At 39.7% G+C, this 18,710-nt stretch overlaps 1 protein-coding gene across 1 annotated transcript in view; it reads left to right on the top strand.

Annotated features, from left to right (window-relative positions):
- The window catches only part of clpb (caseinolytic mitochondrial matrix peptidase chaperone subunit B), a 60,221-nt gene that overhangs the window by 20,847 nt on the left and 20,664 nt on the right, over positions 1–18,710 (top strand). Inside the window, exons 6-7 of the mRNA XM_037678036.1 lie at positions 6,246–6,343; positions 12,052–12,166. Coding sequence (XP_037533964.1) covers positions 6,246–6,343; positions 12,052–12,166 — 213 coding nt within the window. The remainder of the gene's footprint in view (positions 1–6,245; positions 6,344–12,051; positions 12,167–18,710) is intronic.

The raw sequence follows: 18,710 nt of genomic DNA, 5'->3' as shown, positions 1-18,710 counted from the left end.
CGGAGAAAACCCACGCATGCACGGAGAGAACATGCAAACTCCGCCCAGAAGGCCCCTGGACCGGGGTTTGAACCAAGGACCTGCTCGCTGAGAGGCAGCAGCTCTACCAGTTGTGCCACCGTGCTGCCCTGGTGCAAAATCATTTAAAATAATTTATTTTAAATAAACAACCCATGGCTCATCCATCAATCAACCAATTGTGTCTGGTCCAATCTTTTTTTTGAAAAACTGCAATATAGCGAATCTGCAAAAAATGAACCGTGAAGTTGCATGGGACTACTGTACAACAACCAGGCTGAAGCTCAGAGGAGATCAGGCTTTTTCAGTCATGGGCCCTAAACTCTGGAACAATCTGCCCCCCAACATTAGACAGGCCACTTCACTTCCTGTTTTTAAATCTCTCATATAAACACACCTGGTTTCACTGACGTTTAACACAGTAATGGACTGTACTTTTATAGAGCTTTTCTATCTTATCAAGATACTCAAAGCACTTTACAACACAATCTGTGTCCTCATTTAGGGAGCCGAGATGAGGTAGAGGCAGGGCAGCCGACTCGGGACCCAGGTTCGATCCCCAGTCATTGCACATCTTGTGGTGTCTCTGAGCAGCACAACTGTCCCCAAATGCTCCCCAGGCAGCTTTCAGTAGCTGCTCACTGCTCCACCTGGTGGTGGATGAGTTAAATTCAGAGAGCCAATTTCGCCATTGTATGGGAACAAATAGACCTGTCGCAATAAACAATAAATCAGTTCATTGCATGCTAAATGAAAATTGTCAACCTCATTTTCATTTATCGGCTTTATCATTTCTTTGTGTCTCTCTCTTTCTACTGAAGACACTGGATGACAAAAAGATCAACTCCTGTGCTCTTCACTGACCCCTCCCTTTCTCTTTTTTCTCTTTTTTTTTAAAATCCATTTTAACTGTCCAAAATCACGTTTTTTGATCGTTAAAAGCAGCTAAGCTGGGAGGCTAAGCTACAAACTAAGCTAACAAGTCAACCTCGGGGAAAAAACCTCCGTCTTGTCAAAGCTCTGGAATTCACGGTTGAAACCCGTGCCTTCGTGTAAAAAGTTTTTCTCTGCAAAAAGAAGCTGAGAACTGGTTTACTGATTTTTTTATTAAAAGCTTTGTGTGACAAATGCTATGCTAAAGAGCTCAAACCACACCGAGCGTCCGCCATTTGGAGAACCAAAAAAAGGAAAGAGAGACAGCCCATGTCACGTCAAGGGGCCTCCCTCCCATTTTTCTTAGAAGCACGCTGCTCGCTCCCTCACTAACCATCCTTTGGTTCAAACAGTCTTATACTGCCATCCAGTGGTAAAAAAATGTACTACACACAAAATAGATTAACCAACATTTCTTCTTAAATCTGACAAAAATTACTAATTATTGTCAGATTTCAAACAATATTATCGTTTATTGCAATAATTTCTGAGACAATTAATAGCCCAACAAAATTTGTTATCGTGACAGGCCTAGAAACAAGCAATGATGACACTACATATTATTATTATTATTATTATTATTATTATTATTATTACCCATTCATACAGCACTCTACTAGATCTCTACAAAGAATAATCAGAGCTTTATCACATTCAAACACTGATGGGACACACATCAGAGGCAATGAGGGGTTCAGTGTTTTGCCCAGGGACACTTCAGCATTTGACTGCTGGTGGAATCAAACCCCCAACTCCTGCGTTGGAGGGCGACTGCTCCAACCACTCAGCCACAGCCGCCCTCTACCTAGTATTTCCTTGATTCTCATTGTTTTTACGTTTTTATTTTTGATGCTTTTAATTACATCTTGTTGTTTTTATTTACCTCCTTGATCTTATTGTTAAGCAGTTCGGTAACAGCTGCTGTTTTAAATGTGCTTTATAAATGAATGTGACTTGACTTGAATCTGTCGTTCTGCTTTTTGAGCCAAAGACAGCGTTGCCCTCAACAATTATTTTACGGGTTGTCTGTTAACGGACACTTACAGTTATTGTAACATTGTTTTTATGTGGTCACATGGGAGCTGGTTATAGTCTAGCTGCAGCTGGGAGGTCGGGCCTTTGATGCATCGTGTAAAGATTTTATGCATTTTGTTCATATCTTTATCAGTGCAACAAGCAATTTATTAAAAACTACTTACAAAAACTCGTCTCAACTGCGTTACATGTTACCCTGCCCCCATTAGACTCGCACCTGTCGTTGACTCCGCTCCACCAGCACGCACACATGCACACCCTGAGGGCAGAGCATCCCACTCTGTTTCCAGCAGAGTCGCTTTTAAACAAGCTAGGCCTCGTTGAACTGTGACCCCTCGCACAGAACGTGCCCTTGGGGTATCAGCAACCCCAGTAACCGTGCGTGTGCTTTACGTGAATATTAGATGTAAGCATACACGTTGGTGCACTCACTCACACCTTGTGATTTACTAACATATTCAGTTATTCCTGTCTGCTTTTGTTTTGTGAGCTCCTTCATTCAGCTCGCAGGAATTCATGGTTGCTTCTTTTTAGCCTGATTGGGTCTTTAATCATATGTCTGTCATTTTTAGATGAAATACCTCTAACTGTCTAAAAGACGCACACAAAAGCTGTATTAATGTCTTGTTTATGTTTGTGATTGATGGTGCATCTAAAGTTCTGTCCTCCCAAATCATCCTCGCTCCTGTGACTACGCTTAAACAAATCACTGCGTCTAACTCGATCAAACGTTCTGCAGAAACGTTTTTGAATTAAAAAGGTAAGAAATTTCACAAAGCAGAGACATTCGTTTCAGGACAATCCGATTAATGACAGATTTAGCTGGTGCTTGCCTGACGGTATTTGCTGGCTTGGCGCCACCATCGCAACCAATAAGAGTCGTGACATCACGCCGTATCAGTCCCACTCCTTGCTGGCGGCGTGTCATCTATAAATGCACACAAAACAAATTTTGAATTTTTTTTTTTTTACAACGCTTACATAATTTCTTTTATTACTTTATTTTCTTTAGTCCTTTTTAAGGCCTCTTGTTTGTCTTCTTTTTGCATCATCACAAAAAGTTAATAAATGCTTGATCTTTGGTTATGTAGATTCTTATTTGTGTGCCCCGCTGTCTACACTAAATGTGTTTATAAAGTTGTCTGTCCTTTTACCTTATTTCCCCTGTGTTTCTGTGCACCTACGCTACTCCTTTAGCTGTGGGTTTGCTCTTTTGGCCTAAGCTGGACCTCGGCTCACGTCTCCATTCATCACAGTCTCCCGGCCGACCCTCAGGCTTCCCGCAGTCCCCCACCCTGCCTGCAGAAGCCCTCTCGCTTGTCTCTGAGCTCCACATCAGGCCTCTGGCCAGGGGCACTGACTAATGGGCAGCTCTGTAGGTGGTAGCAGACCAGAAGAGACACACAGATGCACACAAAACAGATACAAGGACGCACACGCGAATAAGTAGCAGCAGGAGCTCTCTCCCACCAGCTGCAGTGAAAAAGAGGGAGGAGGAAATGGAAAAGAGGAGGAACTCCTAATAGGCATAACTAAAGCACTCCTAATGAAGGGATGATGTGTGTGCATGTGTGTGTTAGTGCACGTCTTCAGCTGGGGTGTGTATCTTTTTGTCTGTTTGTGTGACTTTCGTTGATGTTGATCCTGTTATAAAGTGCTGTGGCCCAGAGGGGTTGGCCTGATATTAAAGCCCTAAATGATGCTATTTATTATGTCCAGTGTGTGTGTGTGTGTGTGTGTGTGTGTGTGTGTGTGTGTGTGTGTGTTGTGGGGTACTTTATTGCTTTCCTCCCTCATGTTTTTGTTGGTTGGGGGGAAGTTAGTGTTGTATTGTTGTCAGGATCGATAGCTTTGTGAGCAGGTCATGAAATTTAGGGGTTTATCGATAATCGTGGCAGCAATTATTAGTGTTTGTTTTTGGTGCTCTGAGCAGCACAAAGTGCCATTAACTCCATCGCGTATTTCCCTTTTTTTTTGCTATAAAAAATACTTAGTGGTACAAACTTGTCGTTAGTGAAGGATTTAAATACTCACGTTTTTGTCTAATGTCTCAGTTCAGGGTATAAATTCAGAGAATCTTTTATTAATGGTGTGAACTAGTCCCCAAGTTTTATTAATACTTAAGGGATTTAAAGCCTGGTTTTCAGCAACCAAGTTAAAGCATGCAACATGTCTTATTGTCTCAAAAAACTACTGTAGAAAACTGATTGTTACTTTGAGTTTATTCAGTTTGTCTAAAATCACCGAGACTGATGAGCCATATGAACTTTTTGATGTTCTAATTTCATAAAGATAATACTGAGCGCATTTACAATCCCTCACTTGAAAGTGGAGCACTTTACTAATGAAGATTATCAAAAATTAAACAAATTTTATAAAGCTGTTTACTGGTCTTCATTGATTGACTATAGGGTAAGAATAAAGGTGGTATCACACTGGCCTTCAGCTAGTTGGTGAACCAGTTGGCATTCATCTCCCAAATGTCTCCAGAATGTTCTGCAACTCAACGCAGAGGCGAGCAGCCCTATCATTTGAATTTTGAACGTTTAAAAAAGAAAACTGTGCGTCAACATTTTTCTCGTAATAGTCACAAATTTGTCGTGAACATTTCCAGCCAATCTTGAACCCACCGTAACTGGGTCTCTAACTGGTCTTAAGAGCGCTAGAGCTTTATTTTGACTCCAGCACAGGAGCTCTGCTCTAACACAAAACATCCGAGGCTAATGTCTAAAAACCACGCTGATGATGAAGACTAATATTCAAAAACAGTTCCAGATTGTCTTAACTTTATCTCAAAAGTGTACTCCAGCAAACTGAATCATAAATGTGGCGTGGCTGCAAAGATGGGCAACAAGATAATGTGCGTAGCCAAGAATGCAGTTTTGCAAGCTCTGCATACAAGATTAGTCCAAGACTTTCTAAACTGCCTTGTTGGTCCTTCGGTCGCTAACGCGTGATTCAGTTCAGTTTATTTATAGAGCGCCAAGTCACAACAGAAGTTATTTCAAGGCACTGAACAGAAACATTCATATATAAAAGTAAGTTTAACATTATTTTTCTGAGGAGCAGACTGCTTTGAATATAACTCCTTCACAGAACTCTCATCTTGAGCAAACATGAAGGAGACAGTGGAAAGAAAAACTCCCTCATGAGGAAGAAACCTTTAGCAGAACCAGACTCAGGACAAGAGGACATCTGCTTCAACCAGCTGGGTTTGAGAGGAACAGATACACAATGGCAGGTCAATAATCACATGTTAAGATAGAAATAGTATTAAATAAAAACTATTCAATTTCAATTCATTTTAATAAATGTGGTCAATTTGTCCTCCAGTAGTCTAAGTCTATGGCAGCGTAACAAGTCAACCCTAACTATAGGATTTATCAAAAAGTAAAGTTAATCCCAGTCTTAAAACTGGACAATGTGTCAGCCTTACAGACAGAAACTGGAAGTTGGGGATCTTCCTCCCATTCTGCTTTTGGAAACTCTAGGAACCACAAGTAAGCCTGCAGTCGGAGAGCGAAGTGCTCTGTTATAAAAGTATGGAACAATAAGATCTGTAATATAAGATGGACCTAGGTTGTTGAGAGCTTTGTAGGTTAGAAGTAGAAAAAAAGACTTTCATATATTGTTACTGTAGATGTGTTTTTAGCCCTGATTCTTCTTTTAAAATGTTTTATGGTACTCATAACTTGCTTAGTCTGTAAACATTACATGTGGACTGGAGCATAGTTTTGAGTGTATGTAGTACATTGGGAGTTTCTGTTTTAATAGCAGTACTACAGATTGGTGCAGAAAACGATCTCCACCCTGAACGTCCAGCTGTGGGACACTTTACTCATGCTGTGGCATGATGTTTCTTCTACACTCATTTCCAATAACTATTATATTCCTGAGTTTGACCCCTCGGTTGGGTGGAGGTGCAACAACCAGCAGCATGTATAACCAGTATAATAGTCTGGGGTGTTTATTTATGGGTGGAGGGGTCAAAGTGTTTATTGACACACGTTGCAGATATGAAACCCCCGATAACTGCACTGCATGGTTCTTCTGATTCACCGTGGGCCTCAGTGACCCTTGAACCAGAGTGAAAATTAACCTCACTCTCAATTGACGTTTCAACTCTCCTGCTGAGCTAAAGTCTGCATGTTTTAGAAACTATATTAACACCAAAACGGTGTTTGTTGTTATTGATCTGAACAATTTTATGATCGTTTATAACGTATAACCTGTAAACTTGTATTTTTACGTGCATTCAGGTGCCAACCCCCTGCAGACCAATGGTTTGGGACACACACCACGAGCCTATGCTAAGGAGGGAGAAGTGAGCACAGTGCTGCAGGAGTGGGAGGGCAAGGTATGACACATTCATACAAACACAAACCTCCATTAGATTTGATCTTTTATACTGTATATGCTCTGCAGAATGTTTAAGCAGTTAAAATAAGATTACGCTCTATTCTTACAAATGTCCTTTAACCTGGTCTGAATGACACAGCGCTGCACACTTAACAGACATCTGGCTCATTTATTTGCCGTCCTGCGCCCAGGCAGACACTCCTCAGGAGGTCTGTCTCAGGCGTCACTGACTGACAGGTGCTATTCAGGATTAAAGTAGTGAAAGCTGGTTGAGGTTAACTGGGGTTAAAAACGTGATCTGAGGAACAGAGGTGGCTGATTGATTAGTCTATAGCTAGGTTTAGAAATATGGACACTGATACAATTTTATTATTTCAGCTAATTACCAAATCAAGTCTGTATTAATTCATGTGGGTTTAAAAAAATAATCTCTGCTTTCATTTATAGCAGTGGTCCTCAACCCCCGGACCGCGTACCGGTACCGGTCCGTGGGTCAGTGGGTACCGGGCCACATGGGGAAAATAGTTTTGTTTTGAAAAATCACTGGATTGTCTCTACCACATCAGTCGATGACTCACTCTTGACGCAGGTCAACATGCACAAGTGGTTAGTTTCAGTTTGAGTTCTACATTGCTGGTGAAGAACAAAGCTACGTGGTGTGGAGCAGACAGGTGGAGGTGTGCAGCTGTATCTGTGCATTTTGAAGGTTACACTGCATATTTTTCAACCTGTCTGGCAAAGATTGACTATAAAACTATAACTGAATAAAACTATAATTTTAACAAGCTTCCGAAAATCACATCAGAGCTGTCGCTTCACATTTTTGCTTCTGCTCAAAAAAATCCCTGCCCCTAAAAGTTCAAAGTCATGGGTAATTTCATTATAAAACACAAAAATATAATTCAACGTTTTGCACTATAGGCATAAGTTCCTGTGCTTTTGTGAACAATCTGATGTGTGAATCACTGCAGGAGTTCTCTGAACTGTCACCGAACTGATGAAACAGACGATGATCTCAGCGCATGAAGCTGTGTGTCGTGCAGTCAGAGTGTTTGAAGCAAAAATGTTTTAAATGTTTGTAAAATACACCAGAGTGCAAAAAAAAAGGCGTTTGTGTTAACCACAGGCATATTTTCTTTATGGTGTTAACTGGTTCCACATTGGCGGTGTTTCCATAACTTCTCTTTCCGCCTCTCTTAACACAGAACTTACGGTTACATTTCAAAATAAGAGCAACATAACTGGGTAGTGGGGAGAGCTAAATGTTTGTTTTTTAATACATAGCCATTACATTAAAAAACAAAATCTGTCTTTGTTGTTGAATAATGTGAAAATAGTTACAATCAATTCATAAAGAAAGAAAAATAAAGTAACCAAAATATTAATGATATTTAAACTGACTTTGGGACAAAGGATGTTTCCTTTAACTTCATATTTTCTTGTTCAACCTTTTAAATCAGTCACTGCAGATGAGTGATTGTCAGTTTCTGTCAGATTTCTGCAACTGGAGCAGGTATTTCTGTTTACTGGTTAACTTCCTCAGCTGTCTCACACTTTAAGGGTCAGTCCTACTCCATGTTTCAGTTCCTTTCATAGATCAGATCTCATAGAAGAACTTCTAAAGAGAACATTTTGTCTTTAGCGTTTGTTTTGGGTCATTATCTCGTTACAGGACTCATGATGTTTAATTGAGACCAGACTTTTTGACAAATGGGAGCAGGTTTCACTTCAGATACTTTATATTTCATTGTACCCAGACCACACTCAAGACAACCTGTGTCAGGTTCAGCTACAGAACTAAAGAGAATCTTCTTGTGTTTGACAGCAGATAGAACGCTGGTTCTTAGAAACCTTCAGTTTTAAAAAAGAGCTGACGTGTAACTTACCTAAAGAGCAACAAATACAGCTGCCAATCAGTGTTAGCCCTCTAGATACGCCTATTCTCCAGAAATGCCCACTTTTGTTCTTCAGAGAACCCCTTCTCATTAAAGGTAGTACTGTATATCACTGACTGTGACTAGTAATGAGGGCGTCTTCAGAATGTTGTGCAATGTTTGTGGGTCTTTATTTACTTGTGTGAGTCAATGGAGGCTTCCCAAACCCAACAGAATTTTTTTGTGGGTGTCTCCAGCCCATCTCAAGAGCACTAGAGACACCTGTACGTACCTCTGATAAAAACATCCAGGTCTAAAAACCACACTGATGATAAATAATAATTATTATTAAAAACTAGTTCAAATCTGCCTATCTTCATTTCAGATGTGTTCTCCTACAGATTAAATGGGGAGGAAGCTGACAAACTGGGTTCAAAAATGGCCGAGCTGGGTATGATGCAGGTGGAGGTGGACAGCAAAACGTGCGTGGCCAAACGTGCAATTTTGCACGTCGTGCACATAAATAAAGCCTGTGATTTTCAAAAGCAGGCCTTTAAAGATGCAGCCGCGCTGCTTGTTGGTCATTTGCTTGCAAACATTTTGGATTCAGACTACAACAGAAAAGTTGCCTCTTTTTTCCAATTTTATTTATTTGTTGTTTGTTTTTGCAATTTTGAGTTGCCAACTAGCCTCAGCCCAGAGAGATGCCATCTTTGGCGTTTCTAAACATGAGAAAGCTCTAAGGTTGCAAGCCCTGGGTTAGCTTCAGATGCCACACTTTGAAGTACAAAGAAAAGTATGGGTGAATATACAGTGGAGTTTTTTTTTTTTATTACATTCAAATTGCTTAAAAAGGGGCTTTTACGTGGAAAATAGTTGTCTGCACATATAGTAATATAATTTTAAAAGTATTTACTTCACATTTGTGAAAAGAATGGACATTTTTCAGAAATTTTTCCTATGTTGTTACCACACGCTGATTTCTATAAGAACTGAGCAGTTAAAGTACCTCAGTGTTACAAGATGTGGCACTTTCCATCCGTGCCCTTTACAGGATAACTGTTTTTATTTTCCTATCGCTGACCTCTGTTCTACAGTAACTGCTCTCTGGAGATTGGGAAAGTGATAGGCGTTATTAGATTGTGCAGCTGTTTATAAACCAGGAGGAAACATGTCGCCAAGTGCAAACCTGTGGCATTTTGACGTATTTATCCTAGTTTTCTTTACTACAGTGGAGAGCTAAAGCAAAGAAAAATAAGTACAAAAACATTTTGATGAATAATTGTTAATATTGTGATCAGTTTGTAATCAAGAAGGGAAATATTTGATGCTTTAAATCTTTTTCAAAATACACATTGATGTGAAGGCGTGACCAAAAAGACATTTAAAAACCCTCGCAAGGGTGTCACATGTGGGCCAAAACTACCCAGATGAAAGGACTTGTGGGCCACAAAATGTGAATTTAACTCTCAACGTGAACAATATTTTGGAGAAAGGACAAATTTACTCATTTTGGTGGAGAAAGAGTTTTAAATTATTGTAGATCCAAAACTTAAAAGCCTCATAAACACTAAACTTGTATGTTTTATTGAAAATGATGTGATTTATATGATTTGTTGGGTCTATGTTTGTTGTTTCATTTTAGTCTGTTCTCAGCAACTAAAGTGTAATTTGAGTAAGTGTCCATTTAAAAGGGGTCGATCAGCCTTTTGGACCATGGACGTCCCTAAAGGCTGATCAAAGTTCTGAAAAATCATCCATCTGTCTGTCGCTACAACAGATTCATAGAAGGTTTCATGAAGTTGATCAACTCGTACGCAGATGATACCATGTTGTATTAATTTAAAAATGTTCACTATCCGTCTTGATTATTTTATCAACTACAATATTTAGACAATTTTTATGAATCTTTATTTAAACATCTCCTTTCTGGTAGAAGTCAGTAAAAGTTTTTGGTGCTTTGTACCATGAAGTGAAAATAAAAAAGATTATAGTCAAAGGTTTGTATTTTGTTTAATATTGCTCATTTTGAGAAGATTGATTTTTATCCGTTAATCTAAACATTAAATAAAAAAAAGGATTAGCAACTAATTTGCAGAAAATCTGCATCGACCTCTTAAGTCTGCTGGTCAAATTGATACAATTCTTAAAATGCAGATGTGGGCCGCACCAAATCACTCCAAGGGCCACAAATGGCCCTTGGACCGCACTTTGGACACACATGCAAGTATTTCAAATCTTTTCTGTGTTGTGATAAAATATTAATTTATTTAAATTCAGCACAATCTTTCTGAACAGCTCATTTTAGTCTTTCACTGGTGTATAGTGGTGGAAGTGTGCTCTGCCTTTCCTTAAATAAAACTGGAGTTATCTGGAGTTATCTACCGACCTGACGGCAGGCAGGGGCTAAGCAAGATGGAGGGAGAGAATAAACTGGCTGCCTCCACTGCAGGGGGAAACCGGGAGTCTACGGAGACAAAAAGGAGAAGGATAAATGAGCCATGGGGTGGCTAAGGAGAAAGAAAGAAGCCAAATGAGGAGCACTGAGGAGAAAAACGGAAGCAGAGGCATTAGAGGGAGAGAGTAGGACTAATATGATGTAAACAGGTTAGTAGATGTCTCAAACATAGACGAGGGTTTATAAATGAACAGAGAATTTAAAAACACGCATTTCTACTTTTTCTACAACTAATACAAAATTCTACATGTAGAAATAATAAAGGAAGCTTTGTTACTGTTAGTTTTAGCATTTATTTTGCGTACAGTGATCTACAACACTTTGACTTGGTCAGTTTTACTGAATTCTTTTTCTTTCGGCTTTTCCCTCTTCAGGGGTCATCACAGCGAGTCATCCTCCTCCACCTCACTCTGTCCTCTGCATCCTCTGTCCTCCATGTCCTCTCTACCTGCATCCATATATCTCCTCTTTGTCTTTTTCCTGGCAGCTGCATTTCTCCTACATTCTTCACTTTCCTCTTCTCCCTCTGCCTCCTGACACGTTTCCCTCCTCGTGGTTTTCCACTAACAGTAGCACAATTTCCGCCGGCACCCTGTTTGTCAACAGCACCGGTGGCGGCCGTTGTTAACCCGGGCCTCGGCCGATCCGGTATGGTTTCGGTTTGATGAACTCGCATTATGGTTTTGGCTACAGTGTTTTACATCGGATGCCATTCCTGAAACAACCCTCACTATTTACCCGAGCTTGGGACCAGCACAAGAGATGCACTGGTTTGTGCTCCCTAGTGGCTGGTTTGGTCAGTTTTACTGAATGTTTTTTTTGGTAAAGACTGTCTTTAGTGTTAAATCAGTGCCTTCACATCAAAATGTGAAGCAGTGACATTTTAAACAAAGAACATCATTTATTCTTCTTACAATCTCCGAATATTCCAGTTTGAATAATATATTTTTCTGTTTTGCCTTGTACATTTACCCTCTTATTAATATTTTTTGTTAGAGCTAAATCTGGTTTTGTCAAACATTCTCAGTATTTTTCTCCCCTGCTTCTTTTATGTTTTTTTATCTTCAGTGACCTCAGTTTACTGCAATAGTTATTGACTAAATGTTTTCCCTTCCTGTTTCACTTATTTTAGTTATAAACACACATTTTATAGAGATAAAGGGATTTTTTTTAATCCAAAATTATTTAAATGACTGTTTGAGAAAACATGTGAAGGTGAAGATGTAAATGGGAGAAGAGGATCATTACAAACTTGTTTCTTTCAACTTGATGTACTCTGGTTTTCCTTTTTGCATTTGATTCTGTCTCAAACGACTCACTGACTGACTTGTCCATGTTTTATTTGCTGATCTTCTTTTTTTAATCTTTGTTTAGTTCAAGGAGTTGCAGGCTCGACGAGAGGCAGAGGAAAGGAGGAGATTCCCCCTAGAGAGGAGGCTGAAGGAGCACATCATTGGACAGGAAGGAGCCATCAATACGGTGGCTTCAGGTACACACAGAACATTATTCACAGATATTATTGGAAGTACCTACAAATAGTCCACACTGTGTGTGGGGGGGGGGTGCACATGAACTGATGTTTTTGCATCACATCCTTGTTCTTTGTTTTCTTTCTTATCTGTTTTTGTTGCATACTCCTCCATTCCTCCTGCTCTCCATTCCCCGCAGCAGTAGGCGGGCTCAGACAGACGGGCGGAGGCTGTAATTGGTTAATTGTGATGAATGGGCTGTCTGTCAGGCGTACACAGGTGTTGTGTGTGTGTGTGTGTGTGTTAGAGAGAGAGGGAGAAAGAGCTGAGGAGGTCAGGCTTAGAGCCGCCATTTAACACAATTACGAAGAGAGGAAACATACTACAGACCCCACGCCCCTCCTCCTCCTCCTCTTTCCATCATTCTGTGCCATCCATCTTTCTTATCCCCTCTTTTTGTTTTCTCTTCTCCTTTCACCTGCATTTCCATCCCACCCAAATCTCCTTCACTTCTGTGTCCTTTCCTACTTGTGTAGATGGAAAGGTAAAGTGAAAGTGTGAACTACGTGTTGTAAGATAACTTTAGAAATGAAAAAGAAACAAGCCAAGCTGATGGCAGACAGAGGCAGAGAGCTGAGGACCTGACAGAAAGACAGAGTAACTCTGGCGTACAGAAGAGGAGGGTGGATGAGTTAAAGCACAATAACACAGAAGACAGTAAAGAGCTGATATTACAGCAGGCATCCATGGAGGCCCTGTGCTGTATTGATCTGCAGATGAGAGTGAGACTTAATGTTCAGGAACGGTTCTGCAGCTAAACACAGGGGCCATTTGTTATTTTCATTATATATATATATATATATATATATATATATATATAATTCATTTTTTTTACATTTTTTGTTTAGATTTGTGAAAATAATAAAGTTTTTTCCAAAACTAGAAACGGATATCGCAGTCTGTGATGTGGAGGCAATAACCGGCAGAATAAGCTTCATTCAGCACCTCTTAAATAACTTGAGAGCACAAAGCAGATATGTTCACACACAGTGCTTTAAAAGACTCAGAAGTCTTTACTTGTGATGTCTGATGAAGTAATCGATGTTCTTACTTTGCAAATTTTCCTGAAAGCTATGCAGCACATCCCTACAAGCTAAACGTAAAGCTTATCGATCCTGAAGACAAATTACAGTGAATATACTTACACACTCACAGATGACATATTTCAAGATGACTCATTATCATCATGTGAACATCTGTACCCGTTTCAGCTACTGTTTTAGTTTCAGCGACTGAAACACAAATCAGTCAAACTCTGGGACAGTCTGTGAGAGGAAGTGGAGATCTTGAGATGAGGAAATGGTTCAGGGAAGACATTTGGGTTGTTTTCCAGATAAGGAGGCAACAAATGAGACCGGGATGAAGAGATAAACAGAATAAAAGTGTTACACGGGGGTGGGTAAAGTACTGCAAATGTTAGCTATAGACTGTTAGTTTTTCATTATTGATTAATCTGCCAGTAGTCTGTTAATAATAGTGTGAATGTTTATGAAGCATTCACACTATTGTGATCCGTTTTTCTTCTGTACATTTTTCGACGGATTTCTCGTTCCACAATTTTTGTGCTATTTCAACAATTCATAAATCAAAACGTTCAGCTATTTCAGGACAATCCTGTTATGACTTTTGATATTGATGCAACTTTAGCTTTTTGAAATATTTAACTTTTTCTGCCATTTTTTCCCTCATAGAAAATGAATTGTGCTCATTTTACATCCTTCAAATCTTTAGATCTGTTTACAAGCTTTTACTGCGCCTTTCATATTTTGTTCTGCTTCAGCTTCTTTCAGCTTCCTTGTGCAATTTTTTTAAATAAATCTGCTTTTTTCAGCTACTTTCATCTGTTTTGTGCTCCTTTCAGGTTCATTCTGCTAATTACATTTTTGTGCTTCTTCTAACTTATTTCTGCTAGTTTCAGCTTGTTATGCTCCTTTCAGCGTATTTCTGCTAGTTTCAGCTTGTTATGCTCCTTTCAGCATATTTCTGCAAGTTTCAGTTTTTTCAGCTATTATTTAGCTGTTTCATGCTAATTTAAGATTTTACAGCTAATTCCGTTTTTTTTTTTCAGCTCATTTCAACTTTCTTCAGCCTAGTTCAGCAAAAATAGGCTCTCTCCACTTCCTAGTGCTAACTGTAGCTTCTTTCATCTTTTTTAGGTACTTTTTGACTGTTTTTTGCTAACTTCAGCGTTTTTCAGATAGTTTCCACTTTTTTACTCATTTCTGCTTCTTTCAGCCAAATTGGACAAACGTGTTTTTTCTTTGCTTGCTCAAGATGAGAGTTCTGTGATGGAGTTAAACTCAAATCAGTCTGCTCCTCAGATAAATAATGTTAAATTATTATTTTTATATATAAATGTTTCTGTTCAGTGCTCTGAGATGACTTCTGTTGTGACTTGGTGCTATAGAAATAAACTGAATTGAACTGAATTTATGCTTTCTTCTGCTTATTTAAGCTTGTTTTACCTTTTCTGCTACTTTTTTTAGCATTTTGTGGCTAATTTCAGCCGTTTTCAGATACTTTTAAGGTTTTCATGGTAATTTCTGCTATTTTCAGCCTGATTAATTTTTCTGCTAACTTCAGCTTGTTATGCTCCTTTCAGCTTTTTTCTGCTCATTTCAGCCTTTTCTGCTAGTTCATCTACTTTTTAGCTATTTTGTGCTAAATTTAGCCTTTTCAGCAAATTCCACATTTTTTAGCTCATTTCAGCTCCTTCACTTCCTTATAATGTAAGCTTCTTTCTGCCTTTTCAGCAATTTTTTTGCTAATTTCAGCCTTTTTAGCTAATATCTTTTTTTTTTTTACTGATTTCTACTTACTTAAACCTTATTCAATAAATATGTTGTTTCTGCTTTCTTCTGCTAGTGTAGTCTTGTTCTTCCATTTCAGCTACATTTCAGCATGTTTTTTTTAAATAATTTCAGCTGTTTTTCAGCAAGTTCTTTAGCAATGAGCATTCACACTGCTTTTTCACAGGAAATGCAATTTCTCTAGTTTGCTTTGCTCTAAAAAAGTAATGAAGTATTTAACATCTTCCTAACCCAGATCCATCATGTGAAGAAAAAATTGTTAATTTTTCTTTAAAGTATTTCACACATATGACTTTTAGTACGACGGATGGGCGGACAAACTTTTAGTACTAGAATTGCAGTAACTTCCCATTTGGTTGAGCAGTTTTACTCGTACCTTCAGGTAAATGTTATACATGGAATGAAAAGTAAACTTTCAAAGAACAAGAGGGAGAATAAACACGATTAATCACAGAAAGACGAACAATTCATGATATTTACTGATGCCAGCGATACCTTGTGTACTTTGCCCCAAAGTTTTATTTTTTTATTATTTTGCCTCAAATCTTATTCAAAATAAATCAATAAAATTCAAGTTTAACAAGATCTGCCTCTGAGATGAAAACCTAAAGAGCACAACAGCTTGTGATAGATAATTGGCATTTTCTTTATAAATTACTAAATGATTTCTAGTTAGGTGTTTGACAAACTGTTTTATACTACGTATTGATCAATCAAGTTATTGTTTTCATTATTGTTCCTTTAAATCTGTAGCATGTGAGTGCAAAAAGTAATTTTGCAGATGGTTCACCGAATTGATTCTTTGTAAAGTTTCTCAGAGCCGACATCAAGAAAAGAAATTAAAAAATAATATTTAGTGTGGTGTCACGTCTTGAAAATGTCTGTTTCTCCCATAACTCCTCATGACAAACAGCTGGCCTACAGCGAGACACACACACAGACTGCAAATGCACATAAACACACACACACACACAGGAAGGAGGTTAGATTGATCCAGGTTTAGCTCTCAGGGCTAAGAGTTATTGAAGAGAATCATCCTTCTGTAATCATGTTAGAGCCAACCAGACCTGCAGAACACACACTGCCGTGCGTGTGTGTGTGTGTGTGTGGGGGGGGGGGGGGTTTAAGCAAGCCTTCATTTGTTTTGTGTCCCTTTCCTTCTTGTTGTCATGCTCCTCTCAGAAATGTCAGTGTGCCCTTCTGTCAAAGTCCGTCCCAATCAGCTAAAACACGCCCGAACACGCTGAAGGTTACGCTGTCATTCACGCAGCCATGGAGAACGCAGACAGAGCTGTGGAGCCCCTCTTGTCACTATTCATCTCCGGCTCCATCTGTGATACACTCGTTTGTTTCTTTGCCTCATTCTCTGTCTTCTTATCTCCATCGCTCCTCCATTTTTCCAGTCCTTATCTCCTCCCACATCTTCACTTCTCTTTCCTCTCCTTATCTTTGTTCCTCCCTCTGCCTCCCTGCCTCTTCTCTTCTGCTGCCAAACATCTGCTCTTTGGTTATCAGCTATTAGTACCTAGTTTAGCGCTTGTGTCGTGTGTCACAGATGTCATGTGTGTGGTTTGATATCCTGGCCGCAGCATGCAGTGATTTGTTGTGTTGGTTGTAGATACTTGGAAAGGAAACTTCATTCAGTTTCCTTTTGGCAATTTGGCCTTATACGTTTATTTTATGTAATGCACATTGTTCTACAAACTGCATCTGAGGGAAGTGGAAATACTCTTCGTCTGTACCTGCGTGCACGTTGTGAGCATGAAAACTTGAAAAATAAGACGTACGCTGACTTCCATTTGGGCGTGTGGCTGCATCTAGGCGCAAGAAAATTTCCTTTTTGAAAATTGGATTTCCACATCAAAATCCAAGATGGCTGGAAGGCTATACTTTTTAGTCTGTATATTCCTTAAAAGTATAGTCTTCTCAAATTATTGAGGTGGCCCTTGGGGTGGCCGAAGATTAATTTATGATGATAAAAGACACCATTGGCCACCCCTTGATTCCAATATTGTGCCTGGTCATTGATAGAATTGCTCCCTCCACTCTCCAGGATCCATCAGTCTGTGCTGCCTGGGAGAAGAAACAATAACTAGGGATATCCTGATGCATGCTCAATAACTAGGGAGTGGTGGTGAAGAGGTTAGAGAAGGTGGGCCTGTGTCAGAAAGTCACCGGTGCAACTCCCCGGACCGACAACCTCAAAATGTGGGTGAGAACGGTGAAACACACCTGCCTCCACCCCCATTTGACCCACTCTGGGTCCTTGAGCAAGGCCCTTAACGCCCCACCATTTGCTCCACTGGGCGCAGCTCTCTGCTCCACACAGAGGGCTGTGGTAGCTCGGTGGTCTGTGGTTGTGTCAGGAAGGGCAAGTAAAAATAATTGCCAAGTCTTCATGCGACTTAATTTGATGTGGCGACCTCTGAAGAAGGGAGCAGCCGAAAGAAACAATCTTCTTCCCAGTGTAACTCCCAACCACTTGAATATCTTGCACAAAACCATTAAGGTTTACTTGTATTTCCTGTTTAGTTCCAGTCCAGAAAACACTACTGTTCAAAAACTACAAACATTCCCTAATCAAATCCCTGAGTGAGCGACGGTACATGGGCTTGTTTTCTATACTGCAAACATCAAATACAAATCTAAAAAAGTTAAATCTGGTCCTCTGGACATTAAAAAAAACAAAAAAAAATGTAGAAACATTTCGTCTCTCATCCGAGAGACTTCCTCAGTCTGAGGTGCTGCATTCAACTCAGTCTCTTAAATAGCACCTTCTCAGAGTGGATCAACCAGTTTGCTGCTGACAACCAAAACCAGCTGATCACATGCTCTGTCTCAGCAATGCCAAACCACCACCTTCCAACATCAGTAGAGAGGAGAGAGATGCACTCACCACTCTTAGCAAGGACAAAAACATCATCATTCTTCCAGCAGACAAAGGAAGGTGCACAGTGATTTTGAACCAGAAAGACTATCATGAGAAAGTTATGACACTCCTTAGTGACTTAAACACTTATGAACCTCTGAAAAGAGATCCAGGAAGTGGTTACAAGAAGAAGTTAATAGATTGCCTGAAAATTTTGGAGCAGGACAAGGCTATTGACCGTTTTCTGTACCACAGACTGTACCCAGGGGAGGCCACACCTAGTCTGTATGGTTTACCTAAAATCCACAAACAAGGTGTACCTTTAAGACCAATTGTTAGTATGATTAACTCTGTCACTTACAATGTTTCCAAATATCTGGCGTCTGTACTCATCCCTTTAGTTGGCAGCTCAGAACACCACATACAGAACACCATGGACTTTGTGGACAAGGTGAGGGATGTCATCATGGAGACTGATGAAACAATGGTCTCTTTTGATGTCACATCACTCTTTACGTGCATTCCTGTTGATGATGCAGTAGAGGTGGTCAGTTTAAAATTAAAATCAGACACCACTCTGAGCAGCAGGACCACACTTTCCACAGAACAACTGTGTCAACTCTTGAAACTGTGCCTGCAGTCAACCTACTTCACATATGGGGAGCAATATTATAGGCAGAAACATGGGTGTGCTATGGGGTCTCCAGTTTCTCCTATTGTTGCCAACCTGTACATGGAGGAGGTAGAAAAGAGAGCCTTGACGTCCTTTTCAGGGACACCACCAAGTCATTGGTTCAGGTATGTTGACGACACCTGGGTTAAAAT

The sequence above is a fragment of the Nematolebias whitei genome, chromosome 6, assembly GCF_014905685.2.
Source record: "Nematolebias whitei isolate Nwh7 chromosome 6, NemWhi1, whole genome shotgun sequence".
Classification (NCBI taxonomy): Eukaryota; Metazoa; Chordata; class Actinopteri; order Cyprinodontiformes; family Rivulidae; genus Nematolebias; species Nematolebias whitei.
The sequence above is the reverse complement of the archived record's forward strand: the minus strand, read 5'-3'. Positions and strand labels throughout refer to the sequence as shown.